The sequence below is a fragment of the Myotis lucifugus genome, unplaced genomic scaffold, assembly GCF_000147115.1.
Source record: "Myotis lucifugus unplaced genomic scaffold, Myoluc2.0 scaffold_88, whole genome shotgun sequence".
NCBI lineage: Eukaryota > Metazoa > Chordata > Mammalia > Chiroptera > Vespertilionidae > Myotis > Myotis lucifugus.
Genome location: NW_005871136.1, coordinates 368,387 through 394,787, shown reverse-complemented (window position 1 = coordinate 394,787; position 26,401 = coordinate 368,387). Strand labels below are relative to the sequence as shown.

General features: G+C 42.0%; 1 protein-coding gene across 1 annotated transcript in view; it reads right to left on the bottom strand.

The window, feature by feature from the left end:
• TANGO6 (transport and golgi organization 6 homolog) overlaps positions 1-26,401 on the bottom strand; it is a 140,502-nt gene that overhangs the window by 9,661 nt on the left and 104,440 nt on the right. Inside the window, exon 17 of the mRNA XM_006091147.3 lies at positions 18,274-18,387. Within this exon, the coding sequence (XP_006091209.1) occupies positions 18,274-18,387 (114 nt within the window). The remainder of the gene's footprint in view (positions 1-18,273; positions 18,388-26,401) is intronic.

Sequence of the window (26,401 nt, the reverse complement as noted above, 5' to 3'; positions counted from 1 at the left end):
TGTGATTTGGACATAACCTATTACATTCTTGGAATTTTCTGAACTATCAGCAGCCAGGTCTTCATTTTACAGTAAGGGGGACAGGGTTTAAATGACATTTGATCCACGAATTAAGATTTTCATCTTTTTTTTCCAAAATCTTAAAAATTTGTTCCCAATCATGTGTATGTGAAGTGAGATTCTGAACACCGAGTGTGACAGGCTATCAACGTGCAGCTGCCTCTGTTACTAGCTTAGCTGGAATTATGGCCGAAACCTCTGCCCAGATGGGAGAAGTTGAGGGGAATACACGTGCCATAAGTAAATAAATAAACTGTGTGTGGAGGGGAGAAGCCAAGTTTTTGTTTGTTTGTTTGTTTTTGTTGATTTTAGAGAGAACAAGGAAGATAGAGAGATCAATCGAACCATCAATGATGAGAAACACAGATCGGCTTCCTCCTGCATACCCGCTACTGGATATGGAGCCCACAACCCAGGGATGTGCCCTGACCAGGAGTCAAGCCACTGACCTCCTGGTTCATGGGTCAACGCTCAACCACTGAACCACACCAGCGGGCAAAAAGCCAAGTTTCGAAATGCAGATATTTGGCTACATATCAACATTCATTCTGTCACTTTGTCTCAGGCCTTCTTCTCCCACTGCTTTGGGGACAGCATGTCTACAACCCACTGTAACACCAACTTTAGGCATTTCCGAGTAAGGGGTAAAATTCCCTCCCAGGGAGAACTTGTTCAGACAACTGCTGCTCTTGACAAACCGGAACACTGGAGGAAGTCCCAGGTTTCCAGTTCAAGGTCTACGAGGAAGAAGTCTACGTAGGCAGGTACAAGGAAATTCCAGAGATGTGTTCATGCTTAGCAGAGAAAAGATTTCATGTACTTTCTCAATAATCATTTATTAAGCACTCATTTTGTGCAAGGCAATGTGCTAGATTTTGGGAATATAAAAATGAAGGGAATGAGGTACCTAGGGGAGTCACTCACTGAGGCAGACAGAATGGTGATTGCTAGGAGCTGTGGAGAGAGGAGAACTGACGGTGTTTAATGGGCAAAGAGTGTCAGTTTTGCAAGATGGAAAGAGTTCTGTAGAGGGATAATGGTGGTAGTAGCCTAGCAATGTGAATATATGTATTTATTTTTTAATCCTCACCAAGGATACTTTTCCATTGATTTTTAGAGAGAGTGGGAGAGGGAAAGACAGAGAGAAATATTGAAGTGTGAGAAACACATCGATTGGTTGCCTCCTGCACAGGCCCTGACCAGGGCCCAGGCCAGGTAGGGGCCTGCAACCACGGTATATACCCGTGACCAGAATCGAACCCAGGACCCCTCGGTCTGCAGGCTGACAATCTATCCTCTAAGCCAGTGGTTCTCAACCTGTGGGTCGAGACCCCTTTGGCAGTCAAACGATCCTTTCACAGGGGTCACCTAAGACCATCCTGCATATCAGATATTTATTTATTTATTATTTTTTTAATCTTTTTTAATTGTTTTATTGCTTAAAGTATTACAAAGAGTATTATATATGTCTCCTTTTTTTTTCTCCCCTTGACCCTCCCCTAGCCTTGCCCCCCCAGTGTCTTGTGTCCATTGGTTATGCTCGTATGCATGCATACAAGTCCTTCGGTTGATCTCTTACCCCCGCCCTCCCACCCGGCAACCCTCCCCAGCCTTCCCGCTGTAGTTTGACAGTCTGTTCGATGTTGCTCTGCCTCTGTATCTATTTTTGCTCATCAGTTTATAATGGTCTCAATTATCCATAAGTGAGATCATGTGGTATTTTTCTTTCATTGACTGGCTTATTTCACTTAGCATAATGCTCTCCAGTTCCATCCACTGCATATCAGATATTTACATTACGATTCATAACAGTAGCAACATTACAGTTCTGAAGTAGCAACGAAAATAATTTTATGGTTGGGTCACAACATGAGGAACTGTATTTAAAGGGCCAGAAGGTTGAGAACCACTGCTCTAAGCCAAACAGGCTAGGGCACAATGTGAATGTATTGAAATGCTTCTGAACCATACAGTTAAGAATGGTTATGATGCCTGGCTGGTGTGACTCAGTAGTTGAGCATCAACCCATGAACAAGGAGGTCACAGTTCGATTCCGGGCTTGATCCCCAGTAGGGGGCATGCAGGAGGCAGCCGATCAATGATTCTCTCTCATCATTGATGTTTCTAACTCTCTCTCTCCCTTCCTCTCTCTGAAATCAATAAAAACATTTTTAAAAAATGGTTACATTGGTTAATTTCATCACAACTTTTAAAGAAAGTGATTGGTGTGTTCAGGGGCTCACATGACATCAGATGTGAACAAAGCACAATATCTACTCTAGTCCTGCAGAGACTGGAGAAGCGAGGACTAATTTTACCTGAGAAACCAGGAAAGGCTTTTCACAAAGAGTATAACACTTACATAGAGTCCTAAAGAATGAATAAGAGCTTAGCAGATGCACAGGTGGAGGGTGGGTGGGTGGAGAAGACGCTTGAGGCCTAAGAAACAGTATGGACCAAGAGGTGGAGGCAAGAACTAGTATGTAGCTTATCTGAAGTTTGCAAGCAGTTCTCAGGGCATAGGAGAAAAAGTATGGGAGAGACAGCTATAGAAGTCAGGTGGGTCCAGGTTACAAACGGCCTTGTATGTCCTGTTAAGGAGCCTGGTCTTTATCTTATGGACCACAGTGAACCATTGAAAAACGTTAGGTGGAACTGGATCTCAGCAGATCTGCATTTCAGAAAGATCCTGGCTGCTCCCTGAGTAACTGAATTCCTGTTGACCCCAGAGAAATAGAATAGGAGAAAGTCTAGTGGTGAAGGAAGCAGGGTTCTAGGAACCCAAGCTTGTCCCAGGACACCTGTAACAGTTCACCTCTTCCCAAGTACAGTCTCAGGCTGGTGTGAAGCAGTGCCTTCAGAACAGCCAAGCTGGCAATAAGGCAGCCTGGGCCTGCACTCAGTTCTACCTTTAACTGGCTATTTGACTTGGGCATCAAAATGTAAAATTTTGGACCTCAATTTTTTTTAATCTATAAATAGAGTTAATAAGCATATTTCTCTCACAAGGTGCGATCAATAATATAATGAATGTAAAGCACTTAGCTCTTGCCTGCCATACAGTAAGCCCTTAGTAAATGTTAGTTGTATTATTATTAAATACTAAACCTCAGAGAACATGGGATTTATTTGGGGCAGATTTGCTAAGAGCAAACAAACTATGGGCGATGAGCAATGAGCTGGAACAGACCCCAGAGCATCAATCCTGAATGTCATTTCATGTCACCCACTGAGGGAACACTGCGTCAGAATTCCCTTCAGAGAATGGAGCAAAGATAACTGGGTTTTGCAACCCAGAGGCCATCTAATTATCAGAATAATCACTTTCAGGGGAAGAAACAATTCCCAATCGGGCTGCAGGGCAGGAGGAAAGTCCCAAGACTCTCATTCCCAGCCTGGCAGCCCCGAAGGTGCTTGGTCTCCACCAGTTTTTCTCTGCTCCCTGCTTTTTCCAGTTCTGTGTACATTATGGGAAGTTGCTGGATGGCGTAGTCCATGGTTGGACTGTGTTTTTGGCAAGAGATAATGGAACAGGAGGAAGCCAGGGTTGTTTTCTGTCTCTGTTTCTGAACAGTTCACACTGGCAGGTCCTGGGAGGTCAGGGCACCTGGGTCCAAGGCTGGCCCCAAACACACCTCTCACTGTTCCATACTCTCCAGGGTAGACAGTAAATAAGACGTAAGGAGGTAGTCCTTTGGGTATCAAGTTCCCAGGACCTGAAGCAGCCTTCTGTTAGTCATGATCTGTGTAGAGAAAGTCCAAGTGACTCAGTTTCCGAGTCCTTCAGAAGACAGTCACAGAGTATGTGGTGCCAGTTCCGGGTCACGCTATCTGGGCTCACCCTCTCCGTCACTAGTTGTCGGACAAGTTACTTATCTTCCCTGTCTTTGTTCCCTTGTGTAAATGGGGATATTAAACATACCTAAATGGATTATGAAGATTAAATGAATTAACGTAAAGCACTTAGATATAAGTGCTATCATATAGTAAATGCTCAGTAAAAGCACTTTTGTGGGGTTTTAATACACACGGAAGTTTTTAGGAATGCAACTACTGCATAAATTGAGAATAGACAGTATTTTGATTTGCTAGAATTTTCTAGGATAGTTTATCGTTTTGGAAAATCAACTATTCAATGCACATCTGAGTTGCCAGTAAAAGATATCTGTATCTTGGATCTTATCTAGAGAAAACATTCCCAAACTTGGTGTTTAACTTGAGCTCCAACTAATCTTTGTAATGTGAACCTGTTCCAGGTAAATAACTGAATTAGGTAAGAGGGAGAGGAGGGGGAATACTACACTTTCATTAGCACTTGCCCATTGTAAGCTACCAGGAACTGGAAATGAGTGCTAATTCTTCCTGGCATTCGCTTTGGAAAATTATAACCACAGTCTCTTCATGAACTTTATTTCCTCATTCATAAATAAGATTATTGGACTATTTCCCAAAGTATGTTTCATGGAATATTATTACTTGGCATGCTTATAATGAAAAAAGTGTTCCTTGGTAAATGAGTTGGGGAATTGTTAGTTTTCTTTGCTGCAGGACTTCTCAGACACCTTAATAGGCTAACATGCACCAAGCCTCCAAGAGGGGAATATACAGTTGTATACAACATCTTCCAAACTCATTTGACCATGGAGACCTGATGTCAAAGGAGCAACTCATGAGGTTTCTGTAAGATATAAATTAGTCTCTAAGGCCTCTTCCACATCCAACATTCTAAAATTCTGTGTTTAAATGAAATTACCTTCTTCTTGGCCATTTTATTTACTTTTTAAATTGAATTTATTGGGGTGACATTGGTTAATAAAATTATATATAGGTTTCAGGTGTACAACTCTATAATCTTCTCAGACACTTTAGATCAAATTAAGGGTAAAGAGGCCTGGCCAGGGTGGTTCAATGGTTGAGCATCAATCCAATAACCACGAGGTCATGGTTTGATTCCTGGTCAGGGCACATGCCTGGGTTTCGGACTCGATCCCCAGTGTGTGGCGTGCAGGAGGCAGCTAATCAATGATTCTCTCTCATCATTGTTGTCTCTCCTTTCCACTCTGAAATCAATTAAAAAAAATAATAATGGTAAAGAGAAAGCTATCCTACATAAAATAAAATAGCTTAAGTCAGATACAGAAGAGGAAGACAAACTAAGTTCTAACATATGTAGATCTATGTAAAAGATATGCAGACAAGGCAGAAAGGGAGCAGTTTTAAATGTTAGGGCTTCTAAACTGTCACTTATGTTATCACTAGAAAAGGGTGAATATACATTTTAGCAGTCACAGTAAGGTCCTAATCTTTTCAAATTCATCGCTAATGACAAAAGGATTTGGACAAGTTACTGTTGAGATCTGGCCAAATCTATGGATTATCCTCTACCCCTAAGTACTGACCCCAGCCTCTCCTCTCACACATGGCTGTGGTGGAGGCCGAACATGGTTCTACATAAACCAGCAACCCCATGTACCCACCTGGCTCAGCTTAGAATGAGCATCTGATCTTAGTTGGAACATTGTATCTTCCCTCAAATTTTTGCCTTTCAGGCCAGAGAGGGAATCTGAGTACTGGGTGTAAGATGCGGCGCTGGCCACTGGCAGTGGTCATGCTGCTGCCACAGGAAGAAAGCTGGACTCCAGTGCAAGAGAATGAAGGCAAAATGCAGGGAGAAGCAGAGACAAAAGATGGAGCATTGCAGCTCCTGTGTCTGGGTCACTGATGACCAGCACAGCCCAACTTTCCCTACAACATGCCTGTTCACTCTTCTTTGGATTCAGGAGGCTAAAAAGTTCTCTTTGCTCAAGCTTATTGAGAACTAGGTTTCTGTTGTTTAAAACCAAAAGAGCTCTGACTATAGTCACATATGTCCCCCACATCTCCTTTCTCTATCGATAAAGAAGGCAGAATCATGAAAGCTGGTAGATTGAACACATGTACACACCACTGCTCTCTCCTCAAGCCCCACTAAAATGACAGTAAAGGGATAAAAATGGCATGAAGTTATCAGAACGAAAAGAACTAACATGGCAATGGTAACACTAGAAGCAGTTACATGAATCCTGATTTGCCCAGGTTAGTATGTTTTATATCTGTTGCATTGGTATAATTATTAATAGTGTCCTCTTTTGCCCTTAAAAGTTTTCTTGTTTGGATGACAAATTGATTCATTAAACCAAAGCCCAGAAGCAAGCCTAATGCACCACAGAAACACAAAGAAGTTAAGGAGTTGATGATCCATACCTCTGAACATGGAGGTGAACGGAAGCCCTGGGTAGAAGTATGTTGAGCAGTAATTATGTCTCCTGCTGCCTTCTGTTCTGTGCATCCAGGTGACTGCCCTGCCCCACTCACACCAGAAGCCTGGAGTTTTACCTGCTTAAGAGTCCAACTAGAGAGACTCTGGATGGGTGGCTATTAGGAATAGATAAGATGAGGCTGCCATGCTGAAAACAGAGGATTAAGTGAAAGTCTACTTACTGATGGTGAGACCGCCATATTCCTCCTCCTATACATCTTCCAGAACCCTGGCCGGCCAGTCTACGTACGAGACTAGATGATTCTTCTCTGACTTGCCCCAAAGAAAAGACATCCGAATAAGTTTTGGAGTCTCCCCATGAAATGACCTGGCCAGATTATCACCCTGTTACAAAGTCCACCAGTCAGTCCGTAGCATTTCCCATGCACACAGAGCATCATCAGCTTTTGAGTGCTCTGTTCTTAAATCTTACAGTAGGCTTAGAAGGTGACCAGTCCAGATAAGAGCAAGTGGATGAAGAGTTGTAGTACTTGATGTGTTTGAACCTTTTAAGAGATTTATAAACTTTTAGCAGAGACTGAGGATGAATTGGTAACTGGTTCATAGAAGAGTAACAAATGGAAACCTGAGACATTTATTAACTTCAGAGAAAGTCTTATTTCATACAAGAAAGGAAATGAATCATAGTACATTATATGGCTCAACTGTGGTAATAGTTACACTCATAATATAAACACTAAATGCTCATACAGCAAAAACTCTAAAGTAACTACATAGGGAGAATGGGGAAGGAAAATGTATATCTTTGTGGGGGCATGTTAATAATAACAACTAATATATACTGAGCTTCTAGAACAGGGGTGGGGAGCCGTTTTCCTGCCAAGGGCCATTCGGATATTTATAATATCACTCGCAGGCCATATAAAATTATCAACTTAAAAATTAGCCTGCTATGCCTGGCCTGCATGTTTCAGGCATTGAGCGTTGACCTATGAACCAGGAGGTCATGGTTCAATTCCGGGTCAAGGCACATGCCCGGTTGCGTGCAGGCTCCATCCCCCAGTGTGGGGCATGCAGGAGGCAGCCAATCCATGATTCTCTCTCTCATCATTGATCTCTCTCTCTCTCGCTCTCTCTCTTCTTCTCTGAAATCAATAAAAAACATATGTATATATTTTAAAATTAGTCTGCTATATTTGGTCAAACATTTAATTAACTCACCCCTAGTGCCTTGGCAGGGCCAGACCAAATGATTTTGTAGGTCTTATATGGCCCTCGGACCAGATGTTCCCTACCCCTGTTCTACAACCCATATATTCTAAATACTTTCTATAAATTGGCTCATTTAATTCTTGTAACAACCTTATATTATCCCCATTTTACAGATGAGGAAATTGAGGCACAGAGAGGTCAACTAACTTGTGCAGGGTCTTACTGCCAGTATGTTGAAAAGCTGGGATTCAATCCCAGACATTCTACTAGTACCTCCGGAGTCCATGCTCTAGTGTAAGCCACTATACTTTGTGGCTTCATTCCTTCCCAATGTAGGCCAGTTTTCTCCACCTTAGGAACATAATCACTGAGTGAGTCCCACTTTTACATATTAGATCTAGTAGGAAGTCAATAAGTAAATCGAAAAATCAAGAAATAGCAATATAAGCATACTATTTAGAAATATGGAAGTAAACATTGAAAGAAACAGCTAATCAAGTTGAAAATAGTTGCTGCTAGAGAATGGAGGGAAAGAAAGGAGGATGGGGTTATGGATCTCTGAATTAAGCTTTGTAAATGACTGATTTTAAACTATGTGTATGAATAACTTCTTTGGGAATAAAAATTAAAAAACAAAAACATTAACAATAAAAAGACAAATAACCCAAATAAATGGGCAAAAATTCTGAATAGACATTTCTCCAAAGAAGATAGACACAAATGGCTAATTAGTTCATGAAAAGATGCTCAACATCTTTAGCTATCAGAGAAACTGCAAATCTATGCTATAACATTTTAAGCCCGGTAGAATGGCTCTACTTCTAGTAAATGACAGACAATAACAAGTGTTAGTGACAATGTGGAGCATTTGGAACCCTCATACATTGCTAATGGGAATGAAAGGGGATGCAACTGGAAAACAGTCTGGCAGTTCCTCAAAAAGTTAAACATAGTTACTGTATGACCCAGAAATTCCAGTCCTAGGTATATACCCAAGAGAACTAACATGTTGGCACAAAAACTTTTACACAAATGTGCATGGGAACATAGCCAAAAAGTGGAAACAGCTCAAATATCCATCAACTGGTGTATAAACAAATGTGGTATATCCATACAATGGAATATTATTCAGCCACAAAAAATAACGAAATCCTGATACATGGTACAATATGTACAAACCTTGACCACATTATCCTAAGTGAAAGGAGGCAGACACAAAAAGCCACCTATAAATTCATTTCATATGAAATATCTAGAAAAGGCAAATCGATACACAGAAAGTAGATTAGTGGTTGTGAGGGGGGAATGGTGGAAGTGACGGCTAATGGGGACAGGCTTCTTTTTTGGGCTAATGAAAATGCTCTGGAATTAGGTGGTGGTGAGGTTTGCACAACTTTATAAATATACTAAAAACTCTATTGTACACCTTAATACAGTATATTTTATAGATATGAATATCTCACTTTAAGAAATTATGTGATAAAAAAAGGGGGAGTGGAGGCTATTGAACTATTGATAAACAGAGCACACTTATTTTACCTCCCTTTGGGTCAGCAGCAGCGGCCTTCATCTACCTGGACCCTGTCTTGCCTTTTTCCTACTCACCAACCTCCCCCAGATTCATTCTGTCTCCAGCCTGGCATTGCTGCTCTCCTGACACCCTCCAGCCCTACTCTCTCAGACCCGGGCTCAGATCCTGGGACAAATATGCCTCTGAAAAAGGCCTCTGATTATCTCCAGGGTTGTCTAGCTATAAACCCTCTTTAACTCAGAAATTTAAGGGCAAGACTTCTGAGTTGCTATCCTATGTAAGAGCAATTTTCAACCAGTGTGCTGCAAGAGTTTTTAAACATGGAATATCTGACTGTTTAGTCAGAAACACTGACCTCTTTTCCCTTAGACTGTCAATGAAAAGTGACAACAGCCAACACAACAATAACCATCTGGTGTGAATGCCCTGTCTTGAATCATAAACATATAGGTCATATGATACAGTTGCATCTTATTGGTCACGTCACGTAATAAGGTTGCGTCTGATTGGTTAATTCTTAGTACCAGAAATCCTTATATATAAGTACAGACATCTGATTTTTAAAAAGTCACTTTGGAGCATAAAGGGTAGGTAAATCAATAAAAATTATACCTTTTTTTTTGCTATACTGCAGAATTTTAGTAGTTTATGTGTGCCATGAGATGAAAAAGGTTGAAAATCACTGCTATCTACAAATCTGTATTTGACAGGCAATAGAGATCCTTGGGAAAACAGGCATTCATTAATGACTACACATTCAGTTTTTAATGTGTGGGAATGAATATTTGAAAACTTGTGCTTCTGGTCTGACTGGGTCTTAAGAAGTAAAGGATAGCAAATTATGTTGGGCTTGAGACAAAACAGAATAAGACAAGCTTCTAACTCTATATAACAGGTGTAAAAGTCATCACAACATCTTGACACAGAGAAGTGATGAAATGTTTGTTATTTAAAGAAAAGTATATGGCTAAACAGGAACTGGAACTTGGTACAAATCTTTACTGAATAAACTAGAATGTCACTTTAAATCTCCTCAGCATGGAAAATTATATTTTCACCCATTATTGGTGTAATTCTTTGCCTTAAAAATAATTTTAATTTGCTCTTTAAAAAATAAGCAGTCTAGTCTCAGGGGTGGCTCAGTTTGTTGGAGCATCATCCTATAACCAAAGGGTTGTGGGTTTGATGCCCAGTCAGGGGGCGTATGGGAGGTAACGGATCGATGTTTCTCTCTCTCTCTCTCTCTCTCTCTCTCTCTCTCTCTCTCTAATCAATAAAAACATATCCCCAGTTGAGTATTAAAAAATAAATAAGCAGTCTAATAAACTTAGGAAACAGAAGAGCTGGGTAGAGACACACAGCCTGGGTTTAAGTCAGCTCTGCCACTTGCTAGTAGTGTGGTCTTAAGCAGTTTGCTTATTCTCGAGGGGCTTCCTTTAGTCTTCTGTAAAATGGGGAGAACACTACCTACCCCTCAGAGGTCCTGAGAGAATCAACTGAAATAATATAGTAATGCACCTAGCTCAGTGCCTGCTTTATATAAGCACACAGCATTATCATTATTATTATTTCTTGGTACTACATCAATTGCTTCTTAGTGGTAGGTAAGAAAGGGAAAAAACAAGAGTGTTGGAGGTCAAATCAAGGCCAATAACTTGTGGTTCAGTAACTACAGAGCATCTAGGTTCCAGCTGAGTTGGTACCCATCCTGAGGAAGAATGAGGGGCATATGCAACGAGATCACTGCACAGAGTAGAAGGCTGGGTTCCATATAATGAAGCCTGTCTTCCAAAACCTGAGGTGACTGATGGTGAGAGCCTGGCAGGATAAGGTGTAAACCTCTAAAAGTTCCAGCCATAAAATAAATGGCCTATTCATTTAGATTAAATATAAAATTTTCTTTGGTGGTTTTTAAAATGATTAAAAACCTCCAGCAAATCTATGGATTGGATAGCAGCAGTGATGGTGATGGTGGTAGTGGTGGTGGTGGTAGTAGTAGTAGTAACAACAACAATAAGGATTAGTAGTTATCATCAGCATTGTTGTCTTTTATATTTAGCATCCTTTACAATTTGTGGAGTTTTACAAGTTATCCCATCTAATTCTTGCCACATCTCTGTCAGGTAGATAGGATTGATATGAAAATGAGGTTCAGAGAGGTTAAGAGATTTGCACCAAGACCAGAACTTGTACCAAATTCAGCAGCCCCCAAATTATTCTATGCTCCCTCATTATTTTGTCTATTAAACTGTGAGAATCCATGTCTTCCGAGGTAAGCTTGTCTGATACACTGCCCCTCTTGCCTTCCTGAGGCTCTGGGATGTAGCACAGACTCTTAAAGCTTAAAAAAAAAAAAAAAAAAAGGAACAGAGACAGAGATGTCCCAAACAAAACAGTTCTTCTCAAGATGCAGCAATAATGACTAGATGGAGAAACATAAGCACAAAAGAGAAACGACTATGGAATCTTAAAGGCCTATTATGGGTTGAGTGTGTCTCCTGCTTCCTCCAAGAAGATGTGTTGAGGTCCTAACCCCAGGACCTCAGAATGTGACCTAACTGGGAAACAGGGTTGCTCTGTTGTAATTAGTTAAGATAAGGTCATACTGGAGTAGGACACCAACATGACTGGTGTCCCTACAAGAAGAAAGCCAGGTGAAGACATTGTCGCGCACGTAGAATGCATATGATGACAAGGCAGAGACAGGAGTTGTCCATCTTCAAGCCAATAAATGACAGACGGCTGGTAAACCACTGGGAGCTAGGGAGAGGCAAGGAAGATTTTCCTACAGTAGGTCAGAGGGAATGTGGCCCTGTCAACATTGTGATTTTGGAATTCTAGCTTCCAGGACTATGAGACAGTACATTTTTATTATTTTTAGTCAGCCAGTTTGTAGTACTTTGTTACAGCAGCCCTAAGAAAACTAATACAGCTCGGGTGGCGTGGCTTAGCAATTGAGCATTGACCTATGAACCAGGAGGTCACGGTTCAATTCCTGGTCAGAGCATATGCCTGGGTTGCGGGCTCTATCCCCAGTGGGGGCATGCAGGAGGCAGCCGGTCAATGATTCTCTCACCATTGATGTTTCTCTCTCTCTCGATCTTCTTTCCTCTCTAAAGTCAATAATAAATTTAAAAAATGAAAAGAAACTAATACAGGGTTTAAGAGTGTTTTTTCTTTTAAGACTGAAATGGAGTCATAGTAGCTCGGATGTCTAAGAGTAAGTAAAGAGGGAAGTGTTTGGGGAGATAATTTATAAACTTACAGCATAGATGTTTTAAAATTCCTCTATGCCTGTCTCTCTTGACACTGAAAACAATGTCCAACAAATGCTAAATTCTTTTTTTTTTAATTTATTGATTGATTTGAGAGAGAGATTTGTTGTTCCACTTATTTATGCATTCATTGGGTGGTTCTGGTATGTACCCTGACTGAGGATCGAACACACAACCTTGGCTTATCCAGAGACAATGCTCTAACCAACTGAGCACCCAGCCAGGGCCTCAAGTGCTGAGTTCTTATTCCATGCCTTTTATGAATAATATCAATACTGTAAACTCCTGAGCCCTGGCCAGAGGCAGATGACTGACAGAATTGCTGCCTTGGTCAACTGGCTACAGCTTCACACTCCCAAGAAGGGAAGATACTCTTTAATTTCAGTCCTGAAAGGGCTCTCCCAAGCACTTTTTTAAAGTTTACAGAGGAATAATTATTACCTGGGTCCCCGTCATTTTTATGTGTTCTTTTCATTTGCTTTTCACATGGAGCCTTCGATCTGTTCAAAAGGAGCAGTGTCTGTGAAACTAGCTCTGGGAAGGGAACTAGGCCTGTTTATTGTACCCAGAGTACAAAAAAACCCACACCAGATGTTGTCAAAATAGCTTTCAGGATAAAACAAAAACCAATGAAAGGAAGTTTCCATTAAGTCTGTCTATTTACTTATAACTTGTTATTTGTGCTATGTCCTCAGGCCCTAGTTCCCAGTCTGGATGGACAGACAGACACAGGTGAACCTAGGACACATGCACTGAACATTTTGGATGGACTGTGTGTGACTGCTGTAATTAAAAAAGCATAATGTCATACAACGTCATTCATATTTTTTCTTTTGGCCAGGGTTTGCCTTCTCTCTCACAACAAAGGAGGAGAGTAACCTCCAACTGCACAAATGTCAGTGAAACCACTATTCATCATGTTATTAGGAGGCGTTTTGTCATCAGAGTCCAAAACTGGACTCAAAAAAGAAGGAATTAAAAATCACTCTTGGGTAGAGGCCTGGGTTTGGCTCAGAACCTGACTCAGCTATCAATTAAAAATGAAACCCCAACTCTTCCCCCCAAAGATACTTCAGGTTTTGCTTATTTTTGAAGATACGACCTGGTGTTAATACCTATTTATCATCTTGAAGGAATGAATTCTAAAGCCTACTACTTATCTCCTACTAGACAGAGTAGAGGACAGTTTATTCTTTTGTCATCTAAAATTAGGGATTAGAAGGAAGAAAAACTAAGCACTGGGAATTATCTTTTAATATTAAAAGGCAAGGGGGAAAGTTTCAATGCCAAAAGCTACTATACTTAGTCACTATAAACCCACCTGCAAAGTTCTCAAGTACTTCACAGTTCTTGCAAGAAGTCAGCTCTGTGTAAACTACACACAGGATGGCAGTAGGAGCTATCGAGTTAAATCCAGAACTACAGTCAATCCCAAATCACTTATTTTTTAACAAAGATTATCAATTTTTATTATTGTATATACAGTAGTCCCCCCTTATTGGTTTCACTTTCCAAGGTTTCAGTTACCTGCAATCAACTGTGGCCTGAAAATATTAAATGGAAAATTCCAGAAATAAATAATTCAGTGATATATATGAAAAATTCATTTAAGGCTAGTACAGGGTGGTTTGTACTAGAAAATTTAAGAAAAGAAGTGTTTATTTATAAAGAAGTGTATATTTATTTATATTAGATATATACTGTATATAAGATAGGTTAAAGCAGGGAATCATTTGGGGGTCTGGAACAAATTAATTCAATTTACATTATTTCTAATGGGGAAAAATGATTCTTTTTTTTTTTTTAATCTTCACCTGAGGATATTTTTCCATTTATTTATTTATTTATTTTAGAGGGAGTGAAAGAGAGAGGGAAAGACAGAGAGAAATATCGATGTGAGAGAAACACACCGATTGGTTGCCTCTTGCACGCATCCTGACCAGGGCCCAGGCCAGGGAGGAACCTGCAACTGAGGTATGTGCCCTTGACCAGAATCGAACCCGGGACCCTTTAGTCCACAGGCCACCAGCTAGGGCTGCTTCAGTTTTTGAACAAATCACTTCTTGAACAGCCTTCCAGAACAAATTAAATATGAGAAATGAGGTTCCACTGTAATTTTATTAGAGTATATTGTTACAATTTATTAATAGTATTGTTTTTAACCTTACTGTGCCTAACTTATAAATTAAACTTTGTCATAGGTATGTATGTATGTACAGAAAAAAACACAGCACACATAAGATTCACTATCTGTGGTTTCAGGCCTGCACTGGTGAGTGGGGGTCTTGGAATGTATCCCCCACAGCTGATTTCATTATTCACAGTAGTTACGTCCTATAAAGTCACCACAAACACAGAATTAGTGGATAATGAACCACTGTTCCTAGGAGAAGTGTAGGTAGCTCTCTGAGAGTTTCTGGTCACTCCAAATCACTCACTTTTTAACGCCCCCCCTCCCCCCCCCCCCATTCTTCACGTCAGGTAATTTCTACTGCTCTATGGAGGGTGAGAAACAGAAACATCAATGTGAGAGAGACACAGCGACTGGTTGCCTCCCTCATGTACCTGCCTTGGCAGGGGTTCGAGCCTGCAACCGAGGTATGTGCCCTTGACCAGAATCGAACCCAAGACCATTCAGTCAGTGGGCCAACACTCTAACCACTGAGTCAAACCTGCTAGGGCTCTTCAAATTCTTTTATTCTTTCCTTGGTCATCTCCATTCTGCTTCTAATGCCATCAAGTGATTTTCACTAGTAAGAAGAATCTCATATATTGTAGTTTTCAGTTCTAGAACTTTCTTTTGGCTCTTTTTTAAAAAAACATTTCTATTTCTTTGCTGAGATTTCCTTTTTTTACTAATTGCAGGCATATTTTAAAAAATTCATTAAGGACAGTTATAATAACTGCTCTAAAACCTTGCCTGATAATTCTAATATCAGGATTATCTTTGGGTTGGTCTCAGTTGATTTTATTTTCTATTGAGAATATATTTCATTTTCTTGGGTTTTCATATATTGAGTTATTTTGGATTATATCCTGGACATTATATACATTAAATTATGGAGACTCTGGATTCTTTTCTTTTCCAATCAGTGCTTTTATTTCTTTAAAGCAGGCAATCATCGTGCTTGGTTCAGAGGTCAGGCAGAGATGTATGCAGACAGAATTTGGGAATCCTCTCTCCAGATCCTTTCCTTCTAGGATTTGTAGCCTCTCTCCTGCAGCTGTACCTTCCTCAGGGTGGATCTTCTGGTTCCACATTCTAGAAAGACTAGGTCTTCCCGACCAGTGCCTCTAATGCATGGCATTCCTCATCAAATAGGCTTGGCTAAAAGCCAAAAAAAATGGGAACTCATTTTGTATAGCACCTCTTCTCTAAGCATGGATTCCCCATAAGAACGTGCCTGCTTCTGACCACACTCCAGGGTCTTCAGACAGCTGCCTACTGTATTATATGTAGAGTTTTTAGTTGTTATCTGAAGGAGGGCCAGTCTGGTAGACTATTAGTCATTATTGTCCCAATTATTCATTATTGTCTTTGGTATATGAATATGGATGTTCTAAATATTTACAATGCTTAAATTAGTTACCTTGCAAAAACCTAATTCGGGAAATGCATATAGTTAGGCATAATTTTCTCATTCTGTCTCTCAGCTCATCTTCTTCATGTTGAGGAGGGCTATTAACTCTGAGGCCAATGGAAGATACAGGTCTAACCATAGCTCCTCTCCTGGGTATCCCAGTAAATTTCATTTCCATCAAGCATAAAGTAGAATGGGTTTAAAGAGGTGTCTTTCCTGGTTCTCTTAGGCTTCAGGACATATTGGGAATGAATTAACAAAAAGATATAGTCATAGGTCAAAATAAGGCTAAAAAGAGAAAATAAGTATTTCAATAAAATTGAATGCAGTATTTTCCTCCAATGTGATTATTGTGTTGACTGCACAAAATCCTGGCTACTTTCAAGTAGGAAAGAGATAGAAGCTGCCTCATGAGTCAGAGGTGGTGATGTCTTCCCTCTCTGATCCCAGTCTATCACCTGATCTTCTGAGCCTCTGCCTCTCGCTGGACTCTCTGCCTCCTTTTCAAGCTGCCAGAACCACAGAGGTCCTTGGCCGGCACCTCTATGAACAACAGAGCATTCACTGAAACCTGGGATTATCTTTTGGCACTCTATTGCTTGAGAGATAGTGATTAGAAGGAAAAAACACACCAAACTTCATCAACAAAGTGGCATTTTCATTTCAGCTGTTCCTGGGGGCAAAACAGAGCAGTAAAGAGAAATCCCAGATTGAAAGCTTTGTGGTTATCTCCGCTTCTTATTAAAGTGGCCCTGATGATAATCACACCTACGATTACAAGATTTAACACACCTGGTCTCAAGGATGCCACAGGAAGAGGAATCATACATCCATTCCGTCCCATTTCCTCTTCTTTATTCACTAAGCACAATTTATAAACTTTGGTGAGTGCAGACTAGAGTTGTTTTGGAGAATAGAAGTGTTTCATTCACATGGCCTTGGAAAGTGACAAAAATCTTCCATGGCCACAGATTATTTTAGTGCTGTGCTGGTAAGACAAGCAGTGTTGCTTGCATTGGCTACACAAGGATATGAGAAATCTGGATAGTGTTTCTTTCTGTTTCTTCCCTCACTTTACTAACCAGGCATATATATATTCTCATTCTCTCTCTCTCTCTCTTTCTCTTTCTCTCTCTCTCCCTCCCTCTCCCTCTCCCTCTCTCCTTTCCTCCCTCCCTCCTTTTCCCTCGCTTAATGAGAGTGTGTTGCACTCAGAGAATATTGTAGATTTAACAGTCTATCATATTTTACACAAATTTTTATTATGTAATAATTTTAGATTTACAGATAGTTGTAAAGATAGCACAGAGAACTCCTGTATACCCCTCACCAAGTTTTCCCTATCGTTAACCACTTACACAACCATGAAATATTTGTCAAGAGTTTTGTAAATCTTGACAATGGATGTCAAACACTCACTCTTTCTTAACCCCCTCTTGTACCGCAGATTCTCCACAAGAGCAGTGCGTATCCTACTGCGATTTAATCATCTGAGTTACTCAGTTATGATCTGTACATACTGCAATCCCATCAAGGTCCCAGATAATAACTAGGGGGGAACTGATGAGTCCAAGCTTGTACGAAATGGTGTCAGAAACTTGATATGGCAAAATTCCAGCATGAATAAAGCCTGTGTGTCTGGCAAAACTATCACTCTTCTAATGGCTTCACTGACACTATTAGTTAAATACCGATGTGCCAGCCGCAGACGAGCATTGTGGATGCCAGTAACTGAATTATTAATGCAAACTCTCTCTTCAAAGTCAACTGGGAATAAGTGTCCATTAAGATCAAGAAGGAAATTAATTTAGAGGTCACTCATTCTCAGGTCACATATGGATACAAATACTTTCTTCCTGTGTTGGCCATACACTGAGGAGAAATCCAGCCAAACCCACTTGGAGGAGGAAGAAAGTTTAATTTATGCAGCAACTAAAATCTCATGGATTGAACTCACCGTTAGAAAGGAAACATTTAAAATGAGGCCCTTTTGTAATTCAGTATGAACTATCATGAGTCAGGAAGGCAAGTCACTGAAGTTCAGGCTACAGAGGCAGGCTCGGTGCCTTCCAGCTAGCTCACCTGGGAATGCCAAGACGCAGAGCCTCAATCTACAAATCTGTGCTCTGCTTTCCCTGTAGCAGTTAGTGTGTAATTTACCTACTATGTTACAGAAGAAACATCTTCCTGTAGACGCAAACAATACTATTTCCTGCTACGAAATCTCTGCTTATCGATTCATCTGCATGAGTTAACCCAGGGAAAAGGTTTGAGGCCTGCCCTGCTGAAAGGAAGACTGATAAACAGACAAAAACCAGAGGTAGGAAAATTACAAACGGTAAGAGACTGAGTTACCTCTGTAGCTTTCTGGCTGAGTCCCCGAAGCAGCAGCACAATCACATGGATGGCAGCTCTGCGCACTTGAACTTCATGGTCTGTTTTAGCCACGGCAATCAGACAAGCTGTTACCTAGGAGAGTGAGGGAAGAAGTCAATAAAACTCATGATTGCACAATTATATAAAGCCTCTTAAATACGTTCCACTTTCTATACACCCATCAAGAACAATCTAGCTTAGAGAGGGGTGGAAAGTTTCCTCATTTACAGTAAGAGAGATCTCATGGTGAGATCTCGATTTAGGCTAGGTTTTCTGGAAAAGGACAAAAACCTGGTTTGGAATTCAGGAGGGAAATTAGGGAGTGGGAAGGGATACGTGTATATGGCCATGTGCAATTTAAGGATGGGGATACATTCTGGGCAATGCATCGCTAGGCAATTTTGTTGTTGTGCGAACATCACAGTGTACTTTTGCAAATCTAGGAGTATACCCTACTACACACCTGAGCCATACGCTGTGGTCACCATCTTATATGAGGTCCATTGTTGACTGAAATGTCATTTTGCAGCACATGACTGTATAATAAAGGTATGTTCAAATGCAAATATTTCCTCAAAAGTGGGAAGAACTGCCCAGCTGGTGTGGCTCAGTGGTTGAGCATCAACCTACGAACCAGGTCACAGTTAGATTCTTAGTCAGGGCACATGCCTGGGTTGTGGGCTCAAGTATGGGGCATGCAGGAGGCAGCCCATCAATGATTTCCTCTCATCATTGATGTTTCTCTTTCTCCCGCTCTCTTCCTCTCTGAAATCAATAAAAATATCTTTAAAGAAAAAAAAGTGGGAAGAACTGTTACTTGCCCCCCTTTGGGAACACTGAATCAGAGGAAGAAAAGCTGTTCCAAAATACAGCGGCCCTTGGGGGCTGAGAACCACGGAGCTTTGGCTAAGCAGGCTTCAGAGTTCACATTCAGGCCTGGCATGCATATGAACGTGCCACTGATGAAAGTTTCTGCCCAGGGACAGAGAAACTCATAAATATTCAAACTGATCTTTAGCATGTCCAGACTTCCCAGTCCTACAAATCCAGCTTATACCCCATGTGAGTCACCAGGGGCCAATTTCAGAGACTCCCTGCCTGGGCTTCTTCTTTTGTGGAGGAGGTCGTTCAGGGCTCGTTTACTTTAAGAGATGGCTCTATAACAGAAAAGACTGGAAATTACTTGCAAAACATGGTGTCATATATATAGCTAATAATTACACGTAATAAAATGAGAGTTTCTATACCTTGCTCCTAGTAGGCATAGAGGTACCACTAAAAATATTAGCAGCAAACCTTTCGGAGGCACTTGTGCAAGATTTAAAAAGAAAAAGAAAAAATTTTAAAAGCGTGACCAATGGCAGCACAAAATAGAAGGTAAGAAAATTATTCAATTGGTCTCTCACATACTTGGTTATTTGATTTACTATGTGAGTGTATTTCTTGGCCAACCGTGGAGGAATTTCTAACCATGATAAGAAAATAGCCAGATTGTGTGTTTGGAAACATGTATTAATATATATTATACTTAAAAAATGTTTTGTGTGTTTTTAAAAAAAACATACAGGCACAAATGAGGACATGGGCTTGTGCAGAAATTTTAACTATGCAGGTTGTATTTTTCACAGCTTTCAAACAGTTGGGCATAGTTCAAAGTGTCTAATTAATCAGTGATGGCAGAGAGATGAGAAGAAGTAGCTTGTTCTTAAATATAATTGCATCTGTGGTGCACTGGCATTCAATCAAGTTGTACATCCATTAGATAAGTTTGCAGTTTGTAAGTGAAGGAAAAATCCCAGAAAAACGCAACTCTTTGAGGACTGTTTTTCAATGCAACCCAGCAAGCTGCTTCTGCTTTTGACCTAGGACACCCTGACCCAAGGCCATCAGTGGCTTCCATGCCCCTGGCATTAACGGTGGAAGCAATTCAGTCCTAGGAGGAATTCCTTGGGCGACCTCCAAACAGGCAACAATATAATAGCTACCTCTACTTGCAGGCTTAGTATTTACAAGGTAAGAGCTGAAATCAGGGAAACAAGTTAGAGCTAGGTCTGAGTCTTTCTTGACACATGAACGTTTAGCTTATTCAGTCTGATAACTAAAGTGGGAAAGCCAGGACAGGGCCGTTTAATGTGCAGATGCGCCCAAGCCTCTTTGCCGGCTTCCCTTTAGTTTTGGGTCCATGTTTCCACGTTTGTGGGACCAAGGCCTAGAACCCTGCTGATGTCCAGCTTTGTCACCTCTGTTCTGTTCACTTGCTGAGTACACTATGCTTCTGCCTTGGCTCTCAGTGTAAGGCCAGCTCTAACTCTCAGACATGAATTCTATAATTAGGACAGGCAGAGCCATCCTGGCTGGCAAAGGACTTCCCCGGCAAGGCCAGTTCTCGAATGCCTGTGCCACCTTGAAGGCATGACTGACAGAAGAGCTGGTTATTACAAGCCTTGCTGAGATCAGCTGGAATGGTTTCCTGCTTGCTACAGGATGTTAGTGATTTATACACCAGACTGTACCAACCCCATCTGCAATTAGCCACCCGGGACAATCAGGAAGAATCTGAACAGGAGTGTTCATGAACCTTCCTTGATACCTTTGCCATAAATACCAAGTTCTATGAAGTGTATGACAGTCAGTTATGCAAAATGTTTTTAAAGCATCAAAATTTTAATACGATCTTACAGATATCATCTAGAGGTAAGAAAGGCCTTCTGCTTTCCAGGTAAAACTCCCAAAACGAATCTGTAATGTTGCTCTTCTGAAGGCCAGTGGGATAGACCCCTCACCAAATGCATGGCCACTCTCTTCCATCCATCCAGTCTGAACAAGCCACTCCCATGGCTAGTCTCTCTCACCTCCAACCCCAAGGACACACTCAACACTGCCTTCCACCCCTAAAAGCTTTGGCAAATAGATAGATGAGGTAAGGTCTTTACTAATTTATGAACTGGTGTAATATTTCTATTCTGTTTCTAAGTCCTCCCAGAGAACAGAAACCCATTCTATGTGATCTTCATGTGGCCTGCCTAAGGGTCAATGTAGCTATTTTAATACACTGTCCTCTGTAAGGCTTTTTCTTCATTGGCTAAATTATGTCAATCATACCCACTTCTGAAAGCCATACAGAGAGAAGGAAGATGACTGCTTTGGAAACACTAAAGGTCAGATTAAGCAATTTGACACTTGATAGGAGCCAACAGAAATAGGAAAAATATCACTCCTCAAATAGCTGGCACACACCAAACATAATCAGAACTATATAAATAAATAAATAATACACATGGCAAGATTGGGGGGAAAAAACAACCCTTGGAAAATTCCAGAAGAGAAGTACCAGAGTGGAGGTATGTATCAGGAAAGCATGATTTCAATTTTCCAACTGCATCTTCATCTCTTTTCCAAACATTTCCTTTGTTAAAATTCAGTTGGTCTGCTAACTAGTCTGAAACTAGACCATCTGTCCCTGTTTTGTAAACTCAGAAGCCTTAACAGCAAAGGCAGTGGGTCTCTAATTCACACGTGCTTGGCTTGCTCATTTAACCTGCCATGAAAGAGAACCACGGAGGCCACTTCAGCTTCCTGCAGGTTTCCCAGGACAGGCACCTGAGTCCTGGTCTCAGGGGTCTACGTGCCCTCACCCGGCACACACCCTGCCACTTAGAAACTGCACTGACTATGGAAAACTGGTAGTAAATGCAGGTCATGCAGTGGGATCAGAGGTGGAAGCTTCGTATCTGCTGCGTGGGCGCCACATTAGACACGAATGCTCCTGCACTTGTCACCTGGGCACATCTCATTTGCTGCACTGAGGTTGGGCCTCTCACTGTGGTTGCCTTAAATCATATTTACTTCTCATAGAAAGTGATAAAGAATAAAGAACTTCTCAAGATTTGGTTTCAAGCAACATAGCTCTTGACAAGAACAAGAGGAAATTGGGGAAAATAATGCCCTCCAAACAGGTTAAATCTTGACATCGACAGAGAGAAAAAACCTGAATTCCCGGTACAGAGAATGTGGAAGAGATGATCCTACATTTGATATTCCTCCCCTACCAGCAAGCACTGTCTCGGCACAGACAGTCCACAAATCTGGACCACCCAACAGGGGGGACGGTTTTCTTCAGATGCCCGAGGGCTGTAACTCTGACCCGCAGATCAGATCGTGTAGAAGAGCCTATGGTGGCTACTTTGTTCAATTTTATATCAAAACAGTTTACGCTTCTCCTCTTTCTCTGCCTGGCTAACACTTGATCAATGTAACCTCCTCACTGCCCTGGCATTTCTAACTGAGGGTCGCAGCTCTGTGTTGCTCAGCACCCCGTGCTTGTACTATGTCATCCCTCTAGTCCATTGTCTATTCATTCCTCTGTATTTCACACTCCCCTGAGGTTCCCTGGGGGGAGAGATTGGGTCCTTCACTGTGTCCTCTAACATACCTGGCACATGACAAATGCTAGTGAAGGAGAAGTCCTTCAATTTGCAGCCAAAGACAGGTTTTCCCAAGGTTAAAGTTCCTTCCCGCCCCCAGTACACACCGGGGCTAAGCATTCTTGAGACTAGAAGACTTCCAGAGCTTTTAAGAGACACTGAGAGAACTATCAGAGAAGAAGACACGATAATTGTTTAAAATAAATTAGATAGCTTCATCCCTCTGCTTTGGCTTCCCATCTCACTCACAGTAAAAGCCAAAGTCCTTACAAGGCCCCACTTGGACTGCAATAACCTCTCTGACTTCTTCCCTTACCCTCTTCACTCAAGCCACACTAGCCTTGCTGTTAGTGGGCCTCAGGGCCTCTGTACTGCTGCTCCCTCTGCCAAGAATGCTCTCTCCCCAGGTAGCTGCCTGGGTCAAGCCCTTACTTCCTCAGGTCTTTGCTCCAATGTTACTCATCACTGAAGCTTTTCCTATTCATCCAAGTTCACAAACAAGGTCAAGCTCCCTTCCTACCCCTTACCTTTCTAAATTTACCTCCGTAGCACTTATTCCATCCAACCACAGTACGTATTTGTGTACTTGCTTGCTTGTTTATTACCTAACTCTCCTCTGTTAAGTGTCAGTTCCATGAGGTCAGGAACTTTGGATCCCCACCTCCTCGCATATGGCTTGGTTATAGTCCCATAACTGGCATAGAGTAAATGCTCAATAAATATTTGTTAAATGAAGAAGTGAATGAAGAACTACTTAAGAGCCATGCCAAATATCCTACTTTTTCCATGGGAATGGACAAGAGCAGTCTGACTATAGGAGGATTCAATGAATGAAATACTAAAACTGTCAGGTGTCCAATCATGTTCTAACTTGTGGTCCAGCCAAGGCGGCCGGCTTGGCACTGATGACATGGCAAGCGTGGGATGGTACATAAGAAGGAACATCTAAAAAGAAGAGACAGAAATTATGTGGGATGGAAACACCTGGTTTTTCAAATCAGAAGTTTCACTGTCAAAAGCAAATGCTATTAAGATGAAGCTACATGACCCTTCCTGTCAGTAGCTTTTTTTCATATGGCAAGTCTCTTCCTTTTCAAGGCCACAAAAGCAAGGGTTATGGGTTCGATTCCGGGTCAAGGGCACGTACCTGGGTTACAGGTTCCATCCCGGGCACATGCGGGAGGCAACCAATGTGTCTCTCTCACATTGATGTTTCTCTCTTTTTCTCTCTCCTTTCCTCTCTCTCTAAAAATCAATACAAAATCTAAAAACAAACAAACTCCCCATCTACGGACATCTGGGTGATTTCAAAATTTTTACTTAAAATTTTATTGAATTTATTGGGGTGACATTGGCTAATAAAATTATATAGGTTTCAGTTCATGATTTATGGTTCAGTTTAGGTTGAGTCATATGAAGAAACCAAGTAAACAGAAAAAAAATGTGGGAACCATTTCAATATTTGACCCAGAGAAGTTATAATAAGCTGAAATCTTTAACTGACATAAACATATAGTCCCGCAAAGGCCTTTCCTTAGGTGTTACAAGTTGATATTGCTAAACAACAAGAGATTTGCTAAAACAACCAAACATCAGGTGCCTGATGGTTCATGTATATTAGAGCAATTGAAGGTTTTAAGTCAGTAATAATCATTGTTTCTAAGTTATTTTTAAAAAGATACAAAAGTTGGGCATACAGGTATGTCCCTCAAGAGGAGTTCAAGGAGAGAAAATGACTGGTGCATAACTTTCCTAAAAATCCTAAGTTGGAATTTAATTATAAGAATAGCCTTCATAATCAATAAAACAAAGCATATAAAGCTCAGGAATCAGGAAAGCCATAAGTTCAAGTCAATGAATAATCCATGAGTGTATTTCCAGAGACCCCAGTGAAGTTTTATCTGTCCTTCCTCAAGGTTTCTTCAATTCTCTTAGTTATCTTGGATTTTTTATTTATTATTTTATTTATTTTTTTTAATTTTTAATTTTTTAATTTCTTAAAGTATTACAAAGAGTATTACACATGTCTCCTTTTTCTCCCCCCTTGACATTCCCCCGGCCTCCCCCACCCCCCAGTGTCTTGTGTCCATTGGTTATTCTCATATGCGTGCATACAAGTCCTTTGGTTGATCTCCTACCCCCGCAACCCTCCCCAGGCTTCCCACTGTAGTTTGACAGTCTGCTCAATGCTGCTCTGCCTCTGTATCCATTTTTGTTCATCAGTCTATAATGGTCCTTATTATCCACTAGTAGCCCGGTGCACAAAAATCTGTGCACTCGGGGGTGAGGGTGAGGGGTGGGGCCAGACCCCTCAGCCTGACCTGCACCCTCTGTCATGTTCCGGGACCCCAGCCACTCCTGGCCTAGGCACAGGCCTACAGGCTTGGGGCGGCCTGGCTCCCGAGGCCCCATTTTATCAAGAGAACAAAGTCAGCGTTAGTTACAGCCCTCACCGAACCAGTACACTGCATCTGTGCATACAACCGCCTCGTTCATGTGCCTGCTTCGCCCTACTGAATTACTAACATCTTGAGGACATAGCTCTGTCTTATCCTGCTTCACCTTCAGTGCCTGGCCTGGTGCCAGGGACCTGAGAGGGTTTGCTGAGTGAGTGAATAATGAGTGAGTGAATGAGTGAATGAATGAGTGAGTAAGTGAATAAGCAAGCAGCTACGGGGCGGGAACTTCTGCTCGTTGCCATGGCAACGAGGCAGAAGTTCCGGCCCCACTCCCGGCTGCCTGTAGCCCACCCCGGGAAAGTTCCCGCCCTGGTCCCAGCGGCCTGGCACCCCTCTCCTGGCTGCTTCAACTTCAGTGCCTGGCCTGGTGCCAGGGACCTGAGAGGGTTTGCTGAGTGAGTGAATGAGTGAATGAATGAGCAAGTAAGTGAATGAACAAGCAGCTACCGGTGGGGATAGTTCGCACTCCGCTCTGGGCTGCCTGACGCAAACCCCGGGCAGTTCCCGCCCTGCTCCCAGCGGCCCCACTCCCCTCTCCCAGCTGCATAGTTTGCACAGGGCAAAGGCAGCCCGGGTGTGCGTGTTGGCAGATCGGTGCATTAGCACCTGCCAGCCTCGGATCCCCATGGGAGGGCCATTTGTGGGCGTGGTCGGTGACAGATAGGTGCATTAGCACCCTCCAACCCGGGATCCCCTCGGGAGGGCCGTTTGTGTGGGTGGCCAGTGGCAGGTCGGTGCATTAGCACCTGCCAGCCTCGGATCCCCTCGGGAGGGCTGTTTGTGGGCGTGGCCGGTGGCGGATCGCTGTGGTCCCACCCGCCAGCCCTGGGTCGGGTCCCATACGGGCCGCCTGCTGCCCAGGTCGCAGATAGCAGGCCTGGATGGCAGCGGGGCAGGCGGGATGGCGCCGTCCCGCCCTGCCTGCAGTATGCAAATTAGCTACCATCTTTGTTGGCAGTTAATTTGCATATCGTCCTGATTAGCCAATGGGAAGCGTATCAGAGGTACGGTTAATTACCCTATTTGTCTTTTATTAGATAGGGTAAATGAGTGAGTTCATGTGGTATTTTTCTCAGCTTTCCAGGGGCCGTCTCAGTCTCACAGAGGCCATCTCAGCCTCACAGGGGCCGTCCCGGCCTCACAGGGGCCGTCTCAACCTCACCGGGGCCGTCTCAACCTCACCAGGGCCATCGCAACCTCACCAGGGCCGTCTCAGCCTCACCG